The sequence below is a fragment of the Sander vitreus genome, chromosome 16 (genome assembly GCF_031162955.1).
Source record: "Sander vitreus isolate 19-12246 chromosome 16, sanVit1, whole genome shotgun sequence".
Taxonomy (NCBI): Eukaryota; Metazoa; Chordata; class Actinopteri; order Perciformes; family Percidae; genus Sander; species Sander vitreus.
The window spans coordinates 11444726-11461505 of NC_135870.1; the positions used below are offsets into that span (position 1 = coordinate 11444726).

General features: G+C 40.2%; 1 protein-coding gene across 1 annotated transcript; it reads left to right on the top strand.

Annotated features, from left to right (window-relative positions):
- Positions 1 to 2952: 2952 nt before the first annotated feature.
- nop14 (NOP14 nucleolar protein homolog (yeast)) lies at positions 2953 to 15268 on the top strand. The gene is made up of 19 exons (XM_078271650.1): positions 2953 to 3116; positions 3506 to 3688; positions 5188 to 5322; positions 6065 to 6206; positions 6350 to 6495; positions 7328 to 7459; positions 7582 to 7704; positions 7803 to 7934; positions 8067 to 8388; positions 8572 to 8702; positions 8821 to 8906; positions 9050 to 9185; positions 9567 to 9668; positions 10102 to 10255; positions 10357 to 10516; positions 13693 to 13840; positions 13955 to 14073; positions 14565 to 14720; positions 14812 to 15268. Exons 2-19 carry the CDS (start codon positions 3506 to 3508, stop codon positions 14906 to 14908), a joined length of 2604 nt encoding a protein of 867 aa, XP_078127776.1. The 5' UTR covers positions 2953 to 3116; the 3' UTR covers positions 14909 to 15268.
- The last annotated feature ends 1512 nt before the right edge of the window (positions 15269 to 16780 follow it).

Here is a 16780-nt window from a genome sequence, read left to right on the forward strand (position 1 = left end):
CGGCCTTAACTTACAGGTTTAATGAATCCGCGGTGCTGCAAACCTGCAGATGATCATGTTTGAACCTGGTGATGTTGAGCGTGATTCACAACCATGTGTGAGTCATCCCGGGAAGCGTCAACAAGCTTTGTGCTTGTTGATTATTCCAAGGGTTGATAATATCTTTGCTGGAAGTCTTTAGTATGAAGGAATGTGTAAAAAGAAATTCTCAATTTTTCTCCATTTATTCTCATTATTTTAGCCTAGCTTTGTTTTGCATTTGCCCCTTAATTTCTCTCAGTCACTGTAAAAAGTCAGAGGCAGACCGAAATGCTACATAGTGTGAGATTTCATTTTTGTTCTCGATTATGTATTGCTTTTTCTCACAACGTAGATTGAGCTATGATTGATTGCTGTGAGAGAGCACTGTGAACCTCCTCTTTTATAAACCACTGTCTGGGAGCTCATACAACACGTTGTATTATAAACATAGATACAATCGTTACAGTACATGAAAGCTGCATGATCAATCATATGTCCGAACCCTCAACCTGGACTTTACTTTTCTGTGTAAAACTCCACTCTGAGCAAATACGACTTTGTCATTGAATACCTGTGTGTTTCCAGCTGCAGTAAAAACACAATGTACACTGGAGAAGCATTTTCTTTTTAGGTCACTGATGTGTAATCAATGGCGTGATTGCAAATGAGCGTTGCTTAAGGTTGCAGGGCATTAATACATAGGCCATCTCCATGCATTGTTAACTGTTTTAGTTAAGGTTAGTCATCAGTCTAACTCGTGATGAACCAAAAGGCAAAACTAACGGGAAGCATCGCCTAATCTAAGCCGCTTAATAAACCTTGGTTCACGACAGATGGTGTAGCTACATCATTGCATACAAGCTGAGAATGTCTAACTCATGAAGGACTTTGTGTAGAGTGCTTAGAGTGTGTACTGTCCTTTAAATGACTGTAACTACCCCTTTTTTAGTTGAATTATATATTTTATTTTAGGTTTAGGACTAAAGTCCTTGTTATTGTTTTCATTTGAGTCAACCATAGATTTTTATTTTTTTTTAATCTTGCAGCTATGCTGATTTGTATTCTCTGTCTGAACTACTTCCAATTTAAATGTCTCATCATTATACCATCTACAGACTTAATACTTCCACCTATCTTTTCTCATGGTTCTGCCTCTTTTACAGCCATGAATAAAAAACACTATTGAAAATCAGTATTGTGTGACTGTAGTCATTTACGTAAACAGATTAACTTTCCATAAATCACATTTTTATTAGTTATTCAAACCAAATTTAAGAGCAGATGTTATAAAGTTACCTAAGCTAATGTATGATCAGTTTAGTAAAGCTTGGTAACAATTGGGAGCCCTCGACTCTAACATTAATATAATAAGAAATTATTTTGGTATTATAATTCATGAGGCTAATAAAATGAGATTTTCAATCACATCCATTTACATTTAGCTAAAGTGTAAAGATTTAATTCCAAATTCTCTTTTTATATCAGAATCAAGTACGTTTTTAACACATACAAGGAATTTGTTTTGGTGTTGTTGGTGCACGTCACACATTCGCTAGATGGAATATTAAACAATATAAGTGTGTGTGTGTGTGTGTGTGTGTATATATATATATATATATATATATATATATGTCTAAGTTTGTTTCAATAAAGTCACATTTATATAGATCAGTGGTTTCCAACTTTTTTTTTAAACTGCATGTATGAGTTGTAACCTCTATCAAAAAAGGATTTTCCCTTTTCATTTGAGCAGTAATCTTAAATTGTCAAAGAATATAATATTTAACAATAAGAATGCAAAAATTTGGAAAATGTTTGAAAAAATAGACTTCATTTTGTGTTGCAGAGCTTCTTTTGTCATTCATGTTTGCAGGTATTTGGCCATAAACCAAAGTATTGGACAAAATGACATTTTGGCCAGATAAAAAGTCAAGAGATCAAGGTTATTACACTTCATCCTCTGGGATCCATGAATGTGTGTAACAAATTCCACAGAAGATAGAAAGATATTTCAATAAAGTGAAAAATGTCAACCTCATGGTGGCGCTAGACGAAGACTGAGGACCCCCAATTATACTACATCGCCCGTGAACCATGAATGTACCAAATTTGGTGTCCATCAAGTAGGTAAGTAAAAACTTTTGACCTGCTGGTGGCACCAGAGGAATAGTCAGTTGAAATATTAGCTCCAGGGACATTTGGATAATCTGTTGTAGGCTACATTTCATGGGAAATCATCTAATGGATGTTGAGGAACTCTAAACTACAAATGTCAACATCATGGTGGCGCTGGAGGAAAAGCCTGAGGTTCTCCAAAGTCAGTAAGATTCATCCTCTGGGGACCATGAACGTCTGAACACAATTTAATAGCAATCCATCTCTAGACCAAGGTGGAGCAAATGCAGTTTCTGCAGATACTAAAATAAAAAACTATTTATTATTGTTATGTTACTTATGGAAAAATACATTAAAATATGTTCTTATGTATTTGTGCTGGGCTGGCGAGTGTTGTAGACTAGTCTACTTTATATTTTACCCAGTTTTTTGTGTTACGTGCTCTTATCAGAGTCGGGTTGCTGCAGCCTCGAGACGGGAGGTGTCACTACCCGATGTGAGTCGAGTGCAGATGTGAGTTGCGCATGCGTCACTTTGCGACCTGCAGCCTACACGCTCTTGTCTTATTGTAAAGACCCCTAGTATCTTATTTTTGTTGTATATACTGTCTGTACCTCAAAGCTGTAAACACGTTTTTGACAAATGTACAAACACATTGTGCCTTGAATGTTTGTATGACTGTTGTGTAATAAAGATAAAAAATAAATAAAATAAAAATAAAAACTCTTGTCTTATTGTAAAAGCTTGTCAACGCTAGAGGCGCTGTAGGGAATCTCACACCGGAAGTAGCTCTTTTCTGCTTCTTTGTTTCAAACTTTGACCTCAGACTTGTGCATGCTGGAAATGGAAACCCAGTGAAACAACGTGGATAGTAAAATATTAAAGTGTTATTTATTAAATTCAGGGTTGGCAGAGCGTTAGTGCCCCATGTTTTCTTTCGCCTGGATTTAAATAACTCGACTCTTCAGCGCGACTAAAAGGTAAACGCTGCCTCTGCGTGATAACGTCAGTTTGTTTACAAACTGTTGACGGCTCATAGCGAAGCTAGTTAGCTGTAAAGTAGCTCCAGGTTTTGCCTTTTGTCGTACAATGGTCGTTTCTATTACATGTTGTTAAACTTTTGCTTTCATGAGTATATTAGAGTCTTTAGAGTATTCTGGGAAGGGAACTTCACTGATGCAGGAGGGGTATTTGCACCATTAACGTTATAGCAGCACACACATTCAAAATGTCATGGTTTTCAGTGCCCATTTAATTCATGTGGTGTATCAAGTAAGAGTTTCTCTCAGATGGAGGTAAGCCTGATGTACAGAGTCTGTAATGTCAGTAATGTTAGCTCAATATGTCCACTAACTTACTCTGGTTACAGATGGGGAAGGCACCCAAGAAGAGGAGCATGGCCGACAAGGTCCGCAAAACCAAGACCTCAACTGAGATCAAAAACAACCCTTTTGAGGTGAAAATCAACAGGAAGAAATTTGATATTCTGGGGAGAAAAAGCAAGCATGATGTAGGTCTGCCTGGCGTGTCTCGATCCAAAGCCATTAATAAGGTAAGAAAAAAAAATCTCAATCTCATGTTTTTACTCCTACACCTTCAGCAACTTCTCTCTTTCTGCAAGCAATTACACAACCAGAACATTTCTGCTACCTTCAATTTCTAAACTCATTAAATGGACAAACATATTTGCTTTATAATCAAAATGACTGTTCTTGACAATATAGTGATGTTGAAAGAACTTATTCATCATGTCTGCAGTGATTTGTTGCCAGGTGACCGGTCTGTGAAATAAATAATTCATCAAAACATAGGGGCACATTTAATTACATAAATAGATAGTTTTCACTAACACATGTTTTTTTATGTTTACATAAAGCATATTCAAATATTGATTTGTTTAATAGATTGTTTCTGGCATCAAACACCATCTGCATTTTGATACTGTGAAATTTACGGTTTCACCTGAGAATTATAAATAATTATAATTCTATATAATTATAATTCTACATATAGCACCAGTTCAGTCCAGCTAATGCCTTGAAATCAACTTTACTTTTTATACATTTATTACAGATGGTGATTATTTAATGACTTGATGATTTTTGGGTTGATGAATAATTCTGACTGTTGAGATATTCCATAATCGTGCAATCTTCTTATGCCAAAAAATGCTGTGCGAACCAACATCTCAGAGGATTGCACAAATTTCTTGATCAGTCAATTGGATCCTTATTACTTCAACTGCCATCAAATTGTATTTTTGTAATCATAATCGGTGTAATTTTACAAAAGGCAAAAGTGATGAGGTGCATTACCGACAGCAGCTGACTGATTTTACCAACCAAAAACGTAGGAGTTCTCAACTTTAGGCCCTTTATTCTTATGAATTCCCCCTATTTTGGCCAGTCAGGAGATACTTATTGCCTTAGGATGTTTTGTGAAAATGGCACCTGGTTCTTTGACCAAACTGACCAAACACTCAGGGAACTGCAGCTTCAAATAGAAACCATAGAAGTGGGAAATGTCAGTGTTAGACAAATCTGGGCAAAACAACAGAATAAAGAAAAAGGACGGCAGACTCTGAATAAAACATAAAAGATTCCGCCGCCTGATGAAATGAAAAATAAAAGATAAACTCTTCTACTTTAGCACTGTATCTGGCAGTCATGGGTCACAGCTCATCATCCCTTTAACACTATCTGTGCTGTGAAGCCTGGGGCTCACAGTATCATGCTGAGAGAGGACAGAAAGTACCACGAACTAAGCACAAGTTAAAGTGAGGACAAAAGTAGAATCTGCACACTTTTTTATTAAATATTACTTCTAATTTATGATTTTGTATTTATGTATACATGTGAGGTTTTAGCCGCTTATCAGATCATATAGATTGATCAGTAATGCATTGACATAACTCTTGTTGCACACAAAGAGAACACATTTGTAACTCTGTTATGAAGAATCAATGTTTTAGTTGTGTGTGTGTGTGTGTGTGTGTGTGTGTGTTTTGGAGTGGACAGAAATCATTTGCAATTCTTGATTTTCGACATGTAGAGAAAAGAAACCCTCCTGAAGGAATACAAACAGAAGAACAAGTCCAGCAAATTCATTGACAGGCGTTTTGGAGAGTATGACACCAAGATGGCACCAGAAGACAAAATCCTGAAGAGGTTCGCAATGGAGAGACAGGTCAGTGCTGTAATGATTTGCATTACGACACACCCAACATCAGGTCTTGCCATGCACGTCACCTTTAAACTAGTCTATATCCACGACGTTCCACTTCCGGGTTTGCTCCGGTGCTGCCGGAAATTCCACCGGATCACACTCTTTTCGCCCGGATGTCCGTCACCTTCCTTTTTGTTTGTGTTGGAATTTTAAACTCCGGTGGATTTATGAGGACTATGGTTAACTGCTCCTCAGATCTCTGCAGGGTGAATCCAGACAGCTAGCTAGACTATCTGTCCAATCTGAGTTTTCTGTTGCACGACTAAAACAACTTTCGAACGCGCACGTGTTCCGCCAAAATAAGTTCCTTCCTGAGGCTATTTTGCAGCGGCACCGTGGCTCCGTCCGGCGCCTAGCGCCGCCCATGACGATATTGATTGGTTTAAAGAAATGCCAGTAAACCAGAGCACGTTTTTCTCCCAGCCCGGAATGCTGTGTGGACTAGCCAGACCCTCCTCCGCAGCGCTGTGGAGGAAGGTCTGGCAATGCGAGACTACCTTTTAAACTGAATAAACCTTGCATTCAGACAGATGTGAAAACAGATTTAGTACAGTAATACCACTATCCAAGGAGCCGTTTGCCTCTACTTAGACTTCCTTCATGTAGCTATGGCCTTCTGAACTGACTCATTTGTTACTCACAACGTCAAACAAATCTCACTATGTATACTAAACTCTCAGTCAAACTGTGCTTTATCATTCAGCGTAACCATGATAAGAAGGATGTGTACAACCTGAACGAGGAAGAGGAGCTGACTCATTACGGCCAGTCGCTGGCTGAGATGGAGAAATTCAATGACCTTGTGAACAGCGACGATGAATCGGAAGAGAAAGGTCTTTTGTCAGGTGAGATTTGCTGGGGTCCAAACACCAAATGAAACAGAAAGTTAATTTAAGTTTTTCCCTCCCTCTTTTATTATAAACCCCCACCACACCCCCTTTTTTCACAAATCGCACCCTGAGTGATACTATTTCTCTCTCTCATCTAGCTGAGCTGACCGCCTCTCACTTCGGAGGAGGGGGCCTCCTCCGAAAGAAAAGCTCGGGCGAGCAGCAGGAGGGGGAAGGAAGCCACAGGGCCAAGTCCAGACAGGAGCTGATCGAAGAGCTCATCCAGAAGTCCAAGGTGGAGAAGGTGAGCCAGTAGCACAATCCTTTTGGTTAACTTGGTTTCACGCAGAACTTTTTCCCTCTGGTAAATATGGATACAGAGATATATGCCCACAAGTGAACTGCAAATCTCATAAAAAAACTAAACCAACAATGAATTAATCTCACTAACAAGTGGCTAAAGTAGCTAAAGCCTGATATTGCTTGATCCTCTGCAAAGAGCTCCATTGTTGTCCAAAAACACAATTAAATGAGCCACACCGTTGCTTCATTACAATGAACACGATTGTAGTTCATTTTGAGTTAATCCCACATATATCTTCCTGTTGCTGTAAATACTCACTAGTGCACCACTACTATTAACTGCTAATTTATGCTAAATGTCATTTATTCACTGTATAATAACAACAATGCCATACACAGTCCTATATATTTACTTCCTATATTTAGCTAAAAGTGTATTGTTATTCTTATACTGTATTTTCTTTACTGTATTTTTTTTTATATCTCTTTATTTTCTATATAAGTGTTTTGTAAGCTGCTGAAATCTGCTGCTGGAAATCCAATTTCCTTGCGGGAGTTATCCCAAAAGGATCAATAAAGAGAAGTCTAAATCTAAGTCTAAGTCTAAGTCTCACATTCGCAGCTGAAAATAGTCCCCAACAAATGCCCCATTTACTCCTGTTTGAGGAACTTTAGCTTAAAACACCAGTGCCCCGCTGTTTTAAGGTAATCATTTAGCATATTTTAAAAATGAAGGAATTCTTGAGTGACCTGTTTTTTATTTTTTTTAAAGATTTGCTTGTGGTCCAGATGATTAACTTCTGGGTTTTCTTGAATTTCTTTGACGTTTTCAGCGGGAACGACAGGTGCAGAAAGAGGAGGCACAGGAGCTGACGGAGAAGCTGGACCAGGAGTGGAAGAGCATCCAGGCTCTGATGGTGAAAAAGACGCCCAAAGGTGAACGCGTCGAGGAGGAGAAGCCCAAGGTAGAGTCACACCAGCCAGTCAGCAAAATGTTGTTCCGTTCCTCCGCTGTGTGCCTTTTATTCATCAGTGTCAGAGGCTGACGTTTGTTTTGTTCTCTCCCTGATGCCTCTGTGCGTCCCAGCTGGAACAGTATGACATGATGGTCAGAGAGCTCGGCTTCGAGATGAAGGCTCAGCCCTCGGAGAAGCTGAAAACCCCGGAGGAGCTCGCCCGGGAGGAGAGGGAGAAGCTGCAGAAACTAGAGGTTTGTTTGCTTTTATCGCAATGACAACAGCTTCTTGTGAACAGCACACAGTTGAAGGCTCTGTGTGATAGTACAGTTCGTCTTTCTGCTTTCTCCAGGCTGACCGTCTGAGGAGGATGATGGGAGACGAAGTCGGGGAGAGTTCTCAGAGTCAGATCCACATGTCTGCTGATGACCTCAATGATGGCTTCATCCTGGATACGGACGACAAGAAGACCCTGTCTTATCAGGTAAGAGGCGACGCAATACGAAGGGCCTGTGTGATAAAGAACGGGTTTGTTTCTGGAATATTCCTCTCTGTTTTTGTTGATTCGTGTGTCGATACAGAATGTGTTTAATTCACATTTCTTTTGTGCACCCAGGACGGAAAGTGGAACATTGGAGAGGAGTCCGAGGAAGACAAGGGTGAAGATGAAGAAGAGGGACAGAGTGGAGAGGAGGAGGAATCCGAGGCAGAGGAGGAAGATGAAGATGGAGACGAGGGGGAGGAGGAGGAGCAAGAGGAGCAAGAGGGCAGCAGTGAGGAAGAAGATGGTCACTCTGACCTGGAGTCCGAGCAAGAAAGCGAGGATGAGGAGGAAAAACAGGAGGATGAGAAGGCCAGTGCTAAACCGAGTCTGAGCAAAGAGGAGATAAAGGCCCAGCAGGAGGCAGCTAAAGCCGAGCTTCCATACACATTTACTGGTAAGTACGCACCGAAACAAACGTATGAAACTCAGGACCGACGTCATTAAAATCAGACCTCAATTTGACCCTGATTAATAAAAAAAAAAAAAAAAAAAACGAAATCTGAACTAGAGACATTGGAGCATCTTGAGTAAACCTGAGATTAGGATCGTCACCATTCTGTGATTCCTCCTCTCGTAGCTCCAGAGAACTACAGCGACCTGAAAGATTTGCTCCATGGCCACACGCCTGACAACCAGCGCCTCATTGTGGCCAGGACTCAGAAAAGCAACCATGCTAGTCTGGCTGTGGGCAATAAGCTCAAACTGCAGGTACAGTATAGCAGGCTATATATTTTTGGAAATGAATGTTGTGCCTCGGTCTCGGTGGCCAGTTTCAGGTTGCGTTCAGTGCCGTATGAACTTAAAATGTTATCTGTGTTTGTCCCAGAAACTGTTTGTCTTTCTGTTGGAGTACATTGGAGAACTGGCCACCAGGAGTCCGCCTGAGCTCACCACCATAGATAAGCTCATACCGTGAGTTCAAAAAGTGGCTTTCTTTCACCTGGTTTTACCTCCTCAAATTTTTAGTCCTCGAAACGAAACATTGTCTGGTGTTTCTTCTCTCTTGTGTGTGTGTGTGTGTGTGTGTGTGTGTGTGTGTGTGTGTGTGTGTGTAGAGAGTTGTACACTTTGTGTCAGATGTTTCCGGAAGCAGCGTGTAAAGCCATGCAGAGCATCCTCGCAGACGCTGGTCATAGCACGGAGGAGGTGCTTGAGGTCAAAGGGCATGTTGCTTTCCCAGCACTGGACATGGTATGGATTTGCTGCGAATACCGTAAACATGTTGAATGTTTATCAGGGTGGTTTAGAGGTTTTAAATGTTGCTTGACTGCCCTATATCGATTCTTGCCTCTGCTTAAAATATTGTCCTCTTGGTCAAGGGGCAATGATGTAAATAAAATAAATGGTTAGATATGTTGTACTTACTGTACATCTTACTACAAATGCTGACTTGAGCTTTGATTCATGTTTGATTTTAGTGTCCTAAGAGAGTATTCAAAGTAAGGGAGGTGCAGTTTGTCCCCTCCCATCCTCAGTGGAAGTGATGCCCCTTGCTCTTTCTATCAAATGAGAATATTCTTTCTTCTGTATATGACAAATGCAGCTAGAGTATGTTTGTTTTTGTGTTTCAAGCTCATCTACCTGAAGGTGACAGCCCTGTTGTTTCCTACCTCAGACTTCAGACACCCAGTTACCACTCCAGCGCTGCTTTACATCAGCCAGGCTCTCACTAAGGTACACAGTCTTCAGTGTGTTTCTTATTGTCTGTATCATTAGAGCTTTATTTTGTACCGCCTTGACTCATCTTGCCTCTAGTGGGATTTCGCCATCTCTCATTCTGTTTGAATCCAGCCCTCTTCCTCTCATTAGTCATCTTTTTTTTTGGTGTGGATTTTCTCTGGATAAGAAAGGGCTTCCTATATACGTAACTCAAACATTTTCAATTATTCATTATAAGTTTTCCAGGTCAAAACAGCTGTATGAAGTTACACTGTTGTTTTCTTTCCAGTGCTGCAGCTGAAACACTCACATGGAAGTTATGTTGAAGTGAATCTCCTCCTTAAATAGCACAAAATAGATGTTGTTAAACGAATGGATTTTTGATTTTCCGCACTAATGCCATAATCATACCTGTGTGTGTTGTTGTCTGTGATTTGTACGTCCTTAGTGTCCAGTGAGATCATTACAGGACGTGACGTCCGGTTTAGCGCTGTGCTGTCTGGCAGTGGAGTACGTCTCGTTTTCAAAGCGCTTCCTGCCTGAGCTCATCAACTTCCTGGCTGGAACGCTACATCTGGCCGTGCAGGACAAGACCGCTCTAGGTAGCTGCACACACATTTCCACAATTCTATCACGCCTTTTTATTTGGTGCCAGCGTTCGTAAGGTGAAACCGAGCTGATAGACCTTGACATTGCGTTGCAGGTTACACTGTGGTGCCGCCCTTTAGGCCATCAGGCAAGTGCAGTGATCTGCTGGTGTTGTCAGACTCCGAGTCCTGCCAGAGCTGGAGCAAGAAAAGCCTTCCATTGTCTGCGACCCAACGCCTGGAACTCAAAAATGAGCTCGGCAGAGATCACCATAGGTAGGAGGGGAGTACACCTGGAGGGAAAGAACCTGGTCAAACCCCTAAACCATACACTCATTTGATGTTATTTCAGTCAGTTGGCAAAACAATCTAATAATGGCTAATCTATTTTTACAATTTTCTGCAACAACATAGAAAAACACGTTAGTCAGCAGTAACCTAGGAACCCATCTTTTGGCCATGAGGTACCAAATTGATTAGATTTGAAAGCTAAGTAGGCAGGGTGAGAGATGACTATGAAGTTACATAACTTTATGTGATACAGTTGTGCATTGAGTAGTTTAGAACAGCCCGATTATGATTCTTTCATCCTGACAGTTCTGTTAACAGCAGCTAAATCTGCCCTTAACAGCACTACATCCACAAACTTTCATTCTACATACCGTCTTTAACCTCCTTTAATCTGTGCACCTTTTAACTGTATGGACTGGAGGAATTATTATAGGGAACTAAAACATCTTTCAATGCAATATGGGCATGTGAGCAATGTTTTGAGAAACAATGTGAACCTATCCAGGCTTATCAGAACGATTTTAAAGGACACACGCATTGTTTTCTTTATTGAATTACTGCCCCTGGTTTACATTGATCACTGTTCCAAAATGATTTATAAATTAAAGCCAGATGCTGTTATACCCCTCTGTACTGTATATACAGCTGACCCCCAGAGACATGGCATTTAGACACCACAGATCTCAGAATGCCTTATTGGCCATGTAGAATTGAGTATGTAACAACACCATGTAATAACAGGAGTGAACACTTGCTTGGAGACAATTATAGGCCCAGTAGGAAGAGAGGGAGGGAGATTAAGTGTGAGAAAACGTTTTGTCTTCACACAGCTTCTCATGTTCAGCTTGAACCAGAATGTGACCACCAAAAAATAAAACGACAATAAATCAAGTTAGAATGATTAATTTACCTCTTTTTCTTTTTTTTTCTTTTTTTTTATATATAAGTCATGAAAAGACAAGCTTATTTGTTCTTTTGCAAAAGAAAAAGACAAAATGGAAGCACACAGACATGCACTCATCACTCAGATCTCTTCTTTAACCAGTTGCTTTACACCACTTGATAAAAGATTAGCATGTCATGCAGTGCTGATAAAGAATGGATGTGTACTGAGGGTCTTTATTAATGCATAGATAAGATAAGCAATCATACTGTGTTTACCTGTAACTGCGTTTAGACTGTATGGCTCAGAGCTGATACATTCGCTCGTGTGATTCTGATGAGTCGCCAGCGTGGTTTCACACAGCAGCTGGTGTGTGGGCACCAAGCAAAACTTGCAAACAGACTTCAGCAGTCCATGATTGTGCACAGTGTGTGCGAATATACATGTTTATTTGTACTCAACTAAAATAATACTCACAACATGCCATACATCACTCAGACTCAAACACGGTTATTTTGGAGAGAAATTCATTTCATTTATTGGCTATATTTGTCAAAGAAAAATAAGTAAACCTGCAATTCACACAGAATAAACGCCATTTAATCATATATGTATCTAATATCAATTACAAAGATTAGAAATTCAAAATCATTAAGCATTTTTTTTGTCTGTAACCATTAACCAAAAGCAGGATTCATTTATACGGTGTTTCTGTTGGAAAGCAGAAGTATTTTAATTCCCAATAACTCTGACTGAGGCATGCTGCAATCCTAAATACCTACTCTCTAAATCATCTTTAAAATACCTTGCCTTAAGGTCTGATCCACACGGTTATGAACACAGCGCTGCATGTGACTTATGCTCCTCACCCCTGGGTGGCCGGTCCTATCCTGATTCCTGCATTCCTTCAGACGTCCCTGTGACTCATGCCACACCAGCAGCTGTGTGTCAGGAGTCTAGGAGCTGTGGTTAGAGGGATGCAGCATTTGGGTAGGAAGGGGCAGAGTGAGTGTACACTGCGTGAAGGCCACAGTGTGTCTAAATGTGTAAAGATGAATGTTTTGACACACACTGTTCAACTCCTGGAGTAATAGTGAGGAACAGTTCTTGTAGACTCTACACAAACTGTCCTACCTATTACTCTACAATGTAGACTAAACTAGAAACCGTAGAAGGAGCTATAATTTCCACCTCTCGCATAGTATTTCGCACCTCTTCTGGCCTTCAGGACAACATGAATCTGTCATGGATTCTACAAGATGCATCCAGCGAAATGTATCCCACTGATTTTTATTTCTCTTTCTACAATATTTTAGTTTATGACCAAATACCTATAAAAGTGATGGCATCCCCATCAGGCTCAGCTCTCTCTCACTCTTTTTGTTTAGTGGCAATTAGCAACATAACATGCTAAACTAAGCATTACACATTACTAACATTATTGCACATTACACCTACTTAATATCAGCGTCATTGCATGCTAGGCTAGCATGCTGATGTTAGCATTTAGCTCAAAGCACTGCTGTGTCTAAATACAGCCTCACGGAGCTGCCTGCTTGGCTGTCAGTGTTTCCCCTAGGTCTGTGGAAGACTTAGGTGCATGTATTTGGCAGGGGGTTGAGGCATCCTCCCTTAAGAAAATCTTATTAAAAATAAATGCAATTTAACATAATTTTAGACCATTATTATTACTATATCTGTGTCTAACACATTGGAAAAGCTAGAGCAGATAATATTTAAATAACACTCAAAAAGCTTAAAAACAAAACTTGCTAAAGAAGTCCACTGGGGACCAACTACAATCATTAGATCTGAGAAAAGTCATTTAGTTAGTTTTTTTTAATGTTTTTAAACAATGTTTTATTAATTTTTCATCGCAAATACCATTTAGTTGATTTTACATTCGTTCGGCTTAGGTGGTGCCCAAAACGACTTGGGTGCTGCACCTAAGCCTTGATTGAAGACAAAAGGGAATCTAAGACTACGCAAAGATAGAAAAAGTTCATTGTCCCAGGAAATGTGTGTTTCTCTGTTTCACGCTCTAGATACACATACACATACATTGGTCATATGGTACATGTATAGGGTATACCGCACATTCATAAATATGAAGAATGAACGACACTCCTGCCAGCATGCCAATGGAGGTAAGGCAGAGAGTAGATTGAGGGGGTGCTGTGGGTGTGTTGGCTCTGTTATTGAGGAGTCTAATAACCATGAGAAAAATATCAAACTGTAAAACTGAGATGATCGTCCATGTTTATGTATCACTCCGCAGGTTGATGTGTCTGTCTACTTGCCTGGACCTGGTGAAGCGGTGCTGCCTGCTCTACAAAGATCTCACATCCTTCGCATGCATCTTCCAGCCAATCAGATCGCTGCTTTCCAAACATCTTTCAGCCCAAACATTACCAGAGCTTTTACAGGTTGGTGCCCAAAAGAGGTTTTGATACGAGGTCCATCTTTTTCTCTTTCTCTCTATCTCTAAGTATCCTGTTGTCAGTTTCTCCTTAATAATCGTGGTTGCTGTTTTGTTGCAGGAGCTTCACAGTGAGATCCTGGCGACCATCAGCGGTGCTCCTGTGACTCACAGTCGGCTGGTTTTAGAGAGAAAGAAGCCAATTCCTCTGAAGCTGCTCACACCCAAGATTGTTGAAGTGTAAGTGATAATCCAATTAATTACAAAAGCAATGCGTTTTCACTATTGTTGAAATGAGTTGCCACGTCACGAAGCTGAGGTAAGGCATGCACCAGTGTTGTATCGAGACAGAGACTTTGAGGGTTTGAGTCAAGACCAAGAGCAGATTTGTGTCTCCTGTCTCCTGCATTCACTTTCTTGGGAGTGCGTGTAAAGGGGGCAGGGAGAGGGGGGTTTATGGTAACAAATCTCAAATTAGATATAACTCAAGTTATTGGTTGCATTTGCAAGTTTTAACACATAGGCATAAATCAGACAATGCAAGGCAATTTAGCGAAATCCCTGCAGTTGTGGTCTTGAAATAAAATCCCGAGATCGAGACAAGACATGCGGTAAACATGCGGTCGATTCCGAGACGAGACCGAGACCTCGAGTACTACAACACTGGCATGCACATTTGCTGGTTGGTCATCTGCTTTAAATATCTCATTTGCTTCTTTAATATTTGCCAGGTTGGACTATGGAAAGAAGCGTGGCAGCACCAGAGAGGAGAGAGAGAAGGAGCGACTGCAGCACAAATACAAGAAGGAGTTCAAGGGCGCTCTGAGGGAGATCAGGAAGGACACGCGATTCCTGGCCAGAGAGAAGCTGAATGAGGTCATGAACAGGTACGGATAACGCAAAGGGTTCGTCAGAATGTTTCTGTGAAATGGTTCTGTTAGTAAAAGCCTCCAACTATTCACACGTTCTGTGTTTCAGAGATTCAGAGAGAAAGAGGAAAGTGAGGGAGCTCTTTGGCAGCTTGGCCACTCAGGAGGGAGAGTGGAAGGCCCTGAAGAGGAGGAAGAGGAAGTGAAATACAGAATCTCAGTCTTCATCGCTTCTCTCCATCATCCGTTCCCTGTCAAATGGACATCTGCCATCCAGATGTGGATAACAGACTGTACAAGGTTGAAATTTGTGGAACTGTTTTGTACTTTATGGATTGTTTTTAATCGAAGATGGGATCAATTAAACTTCCTTGTCGCAACACGCATTTTATTGTGACAAATAGCTGTCAGAAATGCACACCTAGTTGTCATTTGATGCAACAATCGGATACTGTTAGTCAACACAGCAGTGAATACTTGGTCTGCATTCTTCTTTTCTCCCACCAGAATCCATCAATATAATGTGCTTACATCCAGAAAAAATAAATGACTGTTCTCTTACTTTCCATCGACAATGCATGTGTTTTTCTAGTCAAGCTCAGTAAAGTAAGATGTAGGGTTATTCCGACTATGATTAAAATGTAAAATCATTTTTAAGTCATATATTTTCGTGATGAGAACTACAGCACCGTGTCATAAGTTTACATAAGCACTTGAGTGCAGGAAGTCTAATCCAAATTAAAGTGATCAATGCATGTATGGCTGCTATTTTGCACTCACCTCTCAAAACTATGATAAAGTAGATACATTTATGTATTTTAAAATATACACATGGTGTGCTCAGTTTCAGCACAGTGTATTAACGTGATTGATGTGATATGTGTGGTTAGGTACAATGCCAACAATAACATCATCGAGTCATAGGATTCTGCACGGATGTTCCAGGAAACCGCAGTTGACGGGTGTGGAGAATAACAAATGAGGATCCGTACAAGTGCAGGCCTCTGCAGGATTTATTAGTAAGAAATGGAAGGTAAAAGTAGAGAATTAAATGACCCACTCTATTGAAAAAGAGTGGGAAAATTCAAATTCAGCAATCCCTGAAATACCTGCTCTGAAGTAGTGTAGTACAAGAAGTAAAACAAAAAGATGTACTGCAGCTGTAGATGGATTTGTTCTGAGTAACATACCACAGTACAGATGGCCAATAAAAATGGAACATCAGTCTTGGCGCTAATGAAACCGAGCTGTCTGTCGGAGGAAAGATGCCGGAGGAGATGGTTGCAAGGACAGACCTTGGTAAGTGCATGTCCAACTCCTCTTTCTCTCTTAAACACACATTATGGAGCCTGATACTGGACAGCTCACAATCAAGGCCAACATGTTCTATTGTAAAAAATAATAAACTGGTTGATTCAGTCTCAGTGGCTACAGGTAGGATTATTACTGCCTTTAAAGCAAATGCCAAAAGAAATATTTTCCTCTGATGAAAGAAAACAGTACATCCAATCATGAATCCTTATTTTTTAGCACATACTGAAATCCTTAAAACAGCAACCTGTTATTGGTGCACATGTTGTCCCCCAGAGGACGCAACTAGCACACACACACACACACACACACACACACACTATTGTTGCTGGCTGTTTTTTGTCCTACTTTTCATGAGATAATAATGAGAGGGGTCATATAAACATACAAATAAATGAACAAAACCTTGGAATCAACACTTTTTTAAAACATTTTATTTAACACTTAACTCCAAATAAATTCATATCACAGCGGTTAAGCTGAGTAGTTTTACATGCTCTTGGATTTCAAAAGTCCATTCAATATGACATATATTTGTTACAGCAGTGATAACATAAAAAATACAATATGAATGCACAAATAGCTCAGCACTTTATAGTCCACCGCAAAAAACAGTGACAGTATACAGACAAAAATAGAGAATATCATTACGGTTCCATTTCAAACTGATCACTGTAAATTGTTAATTTATATAGAGACACTTAGGTGCTTGAAGTGGTATATTTCCATGTTTGAGTTATTGACATAGTCACACAGTTGACAGAAAA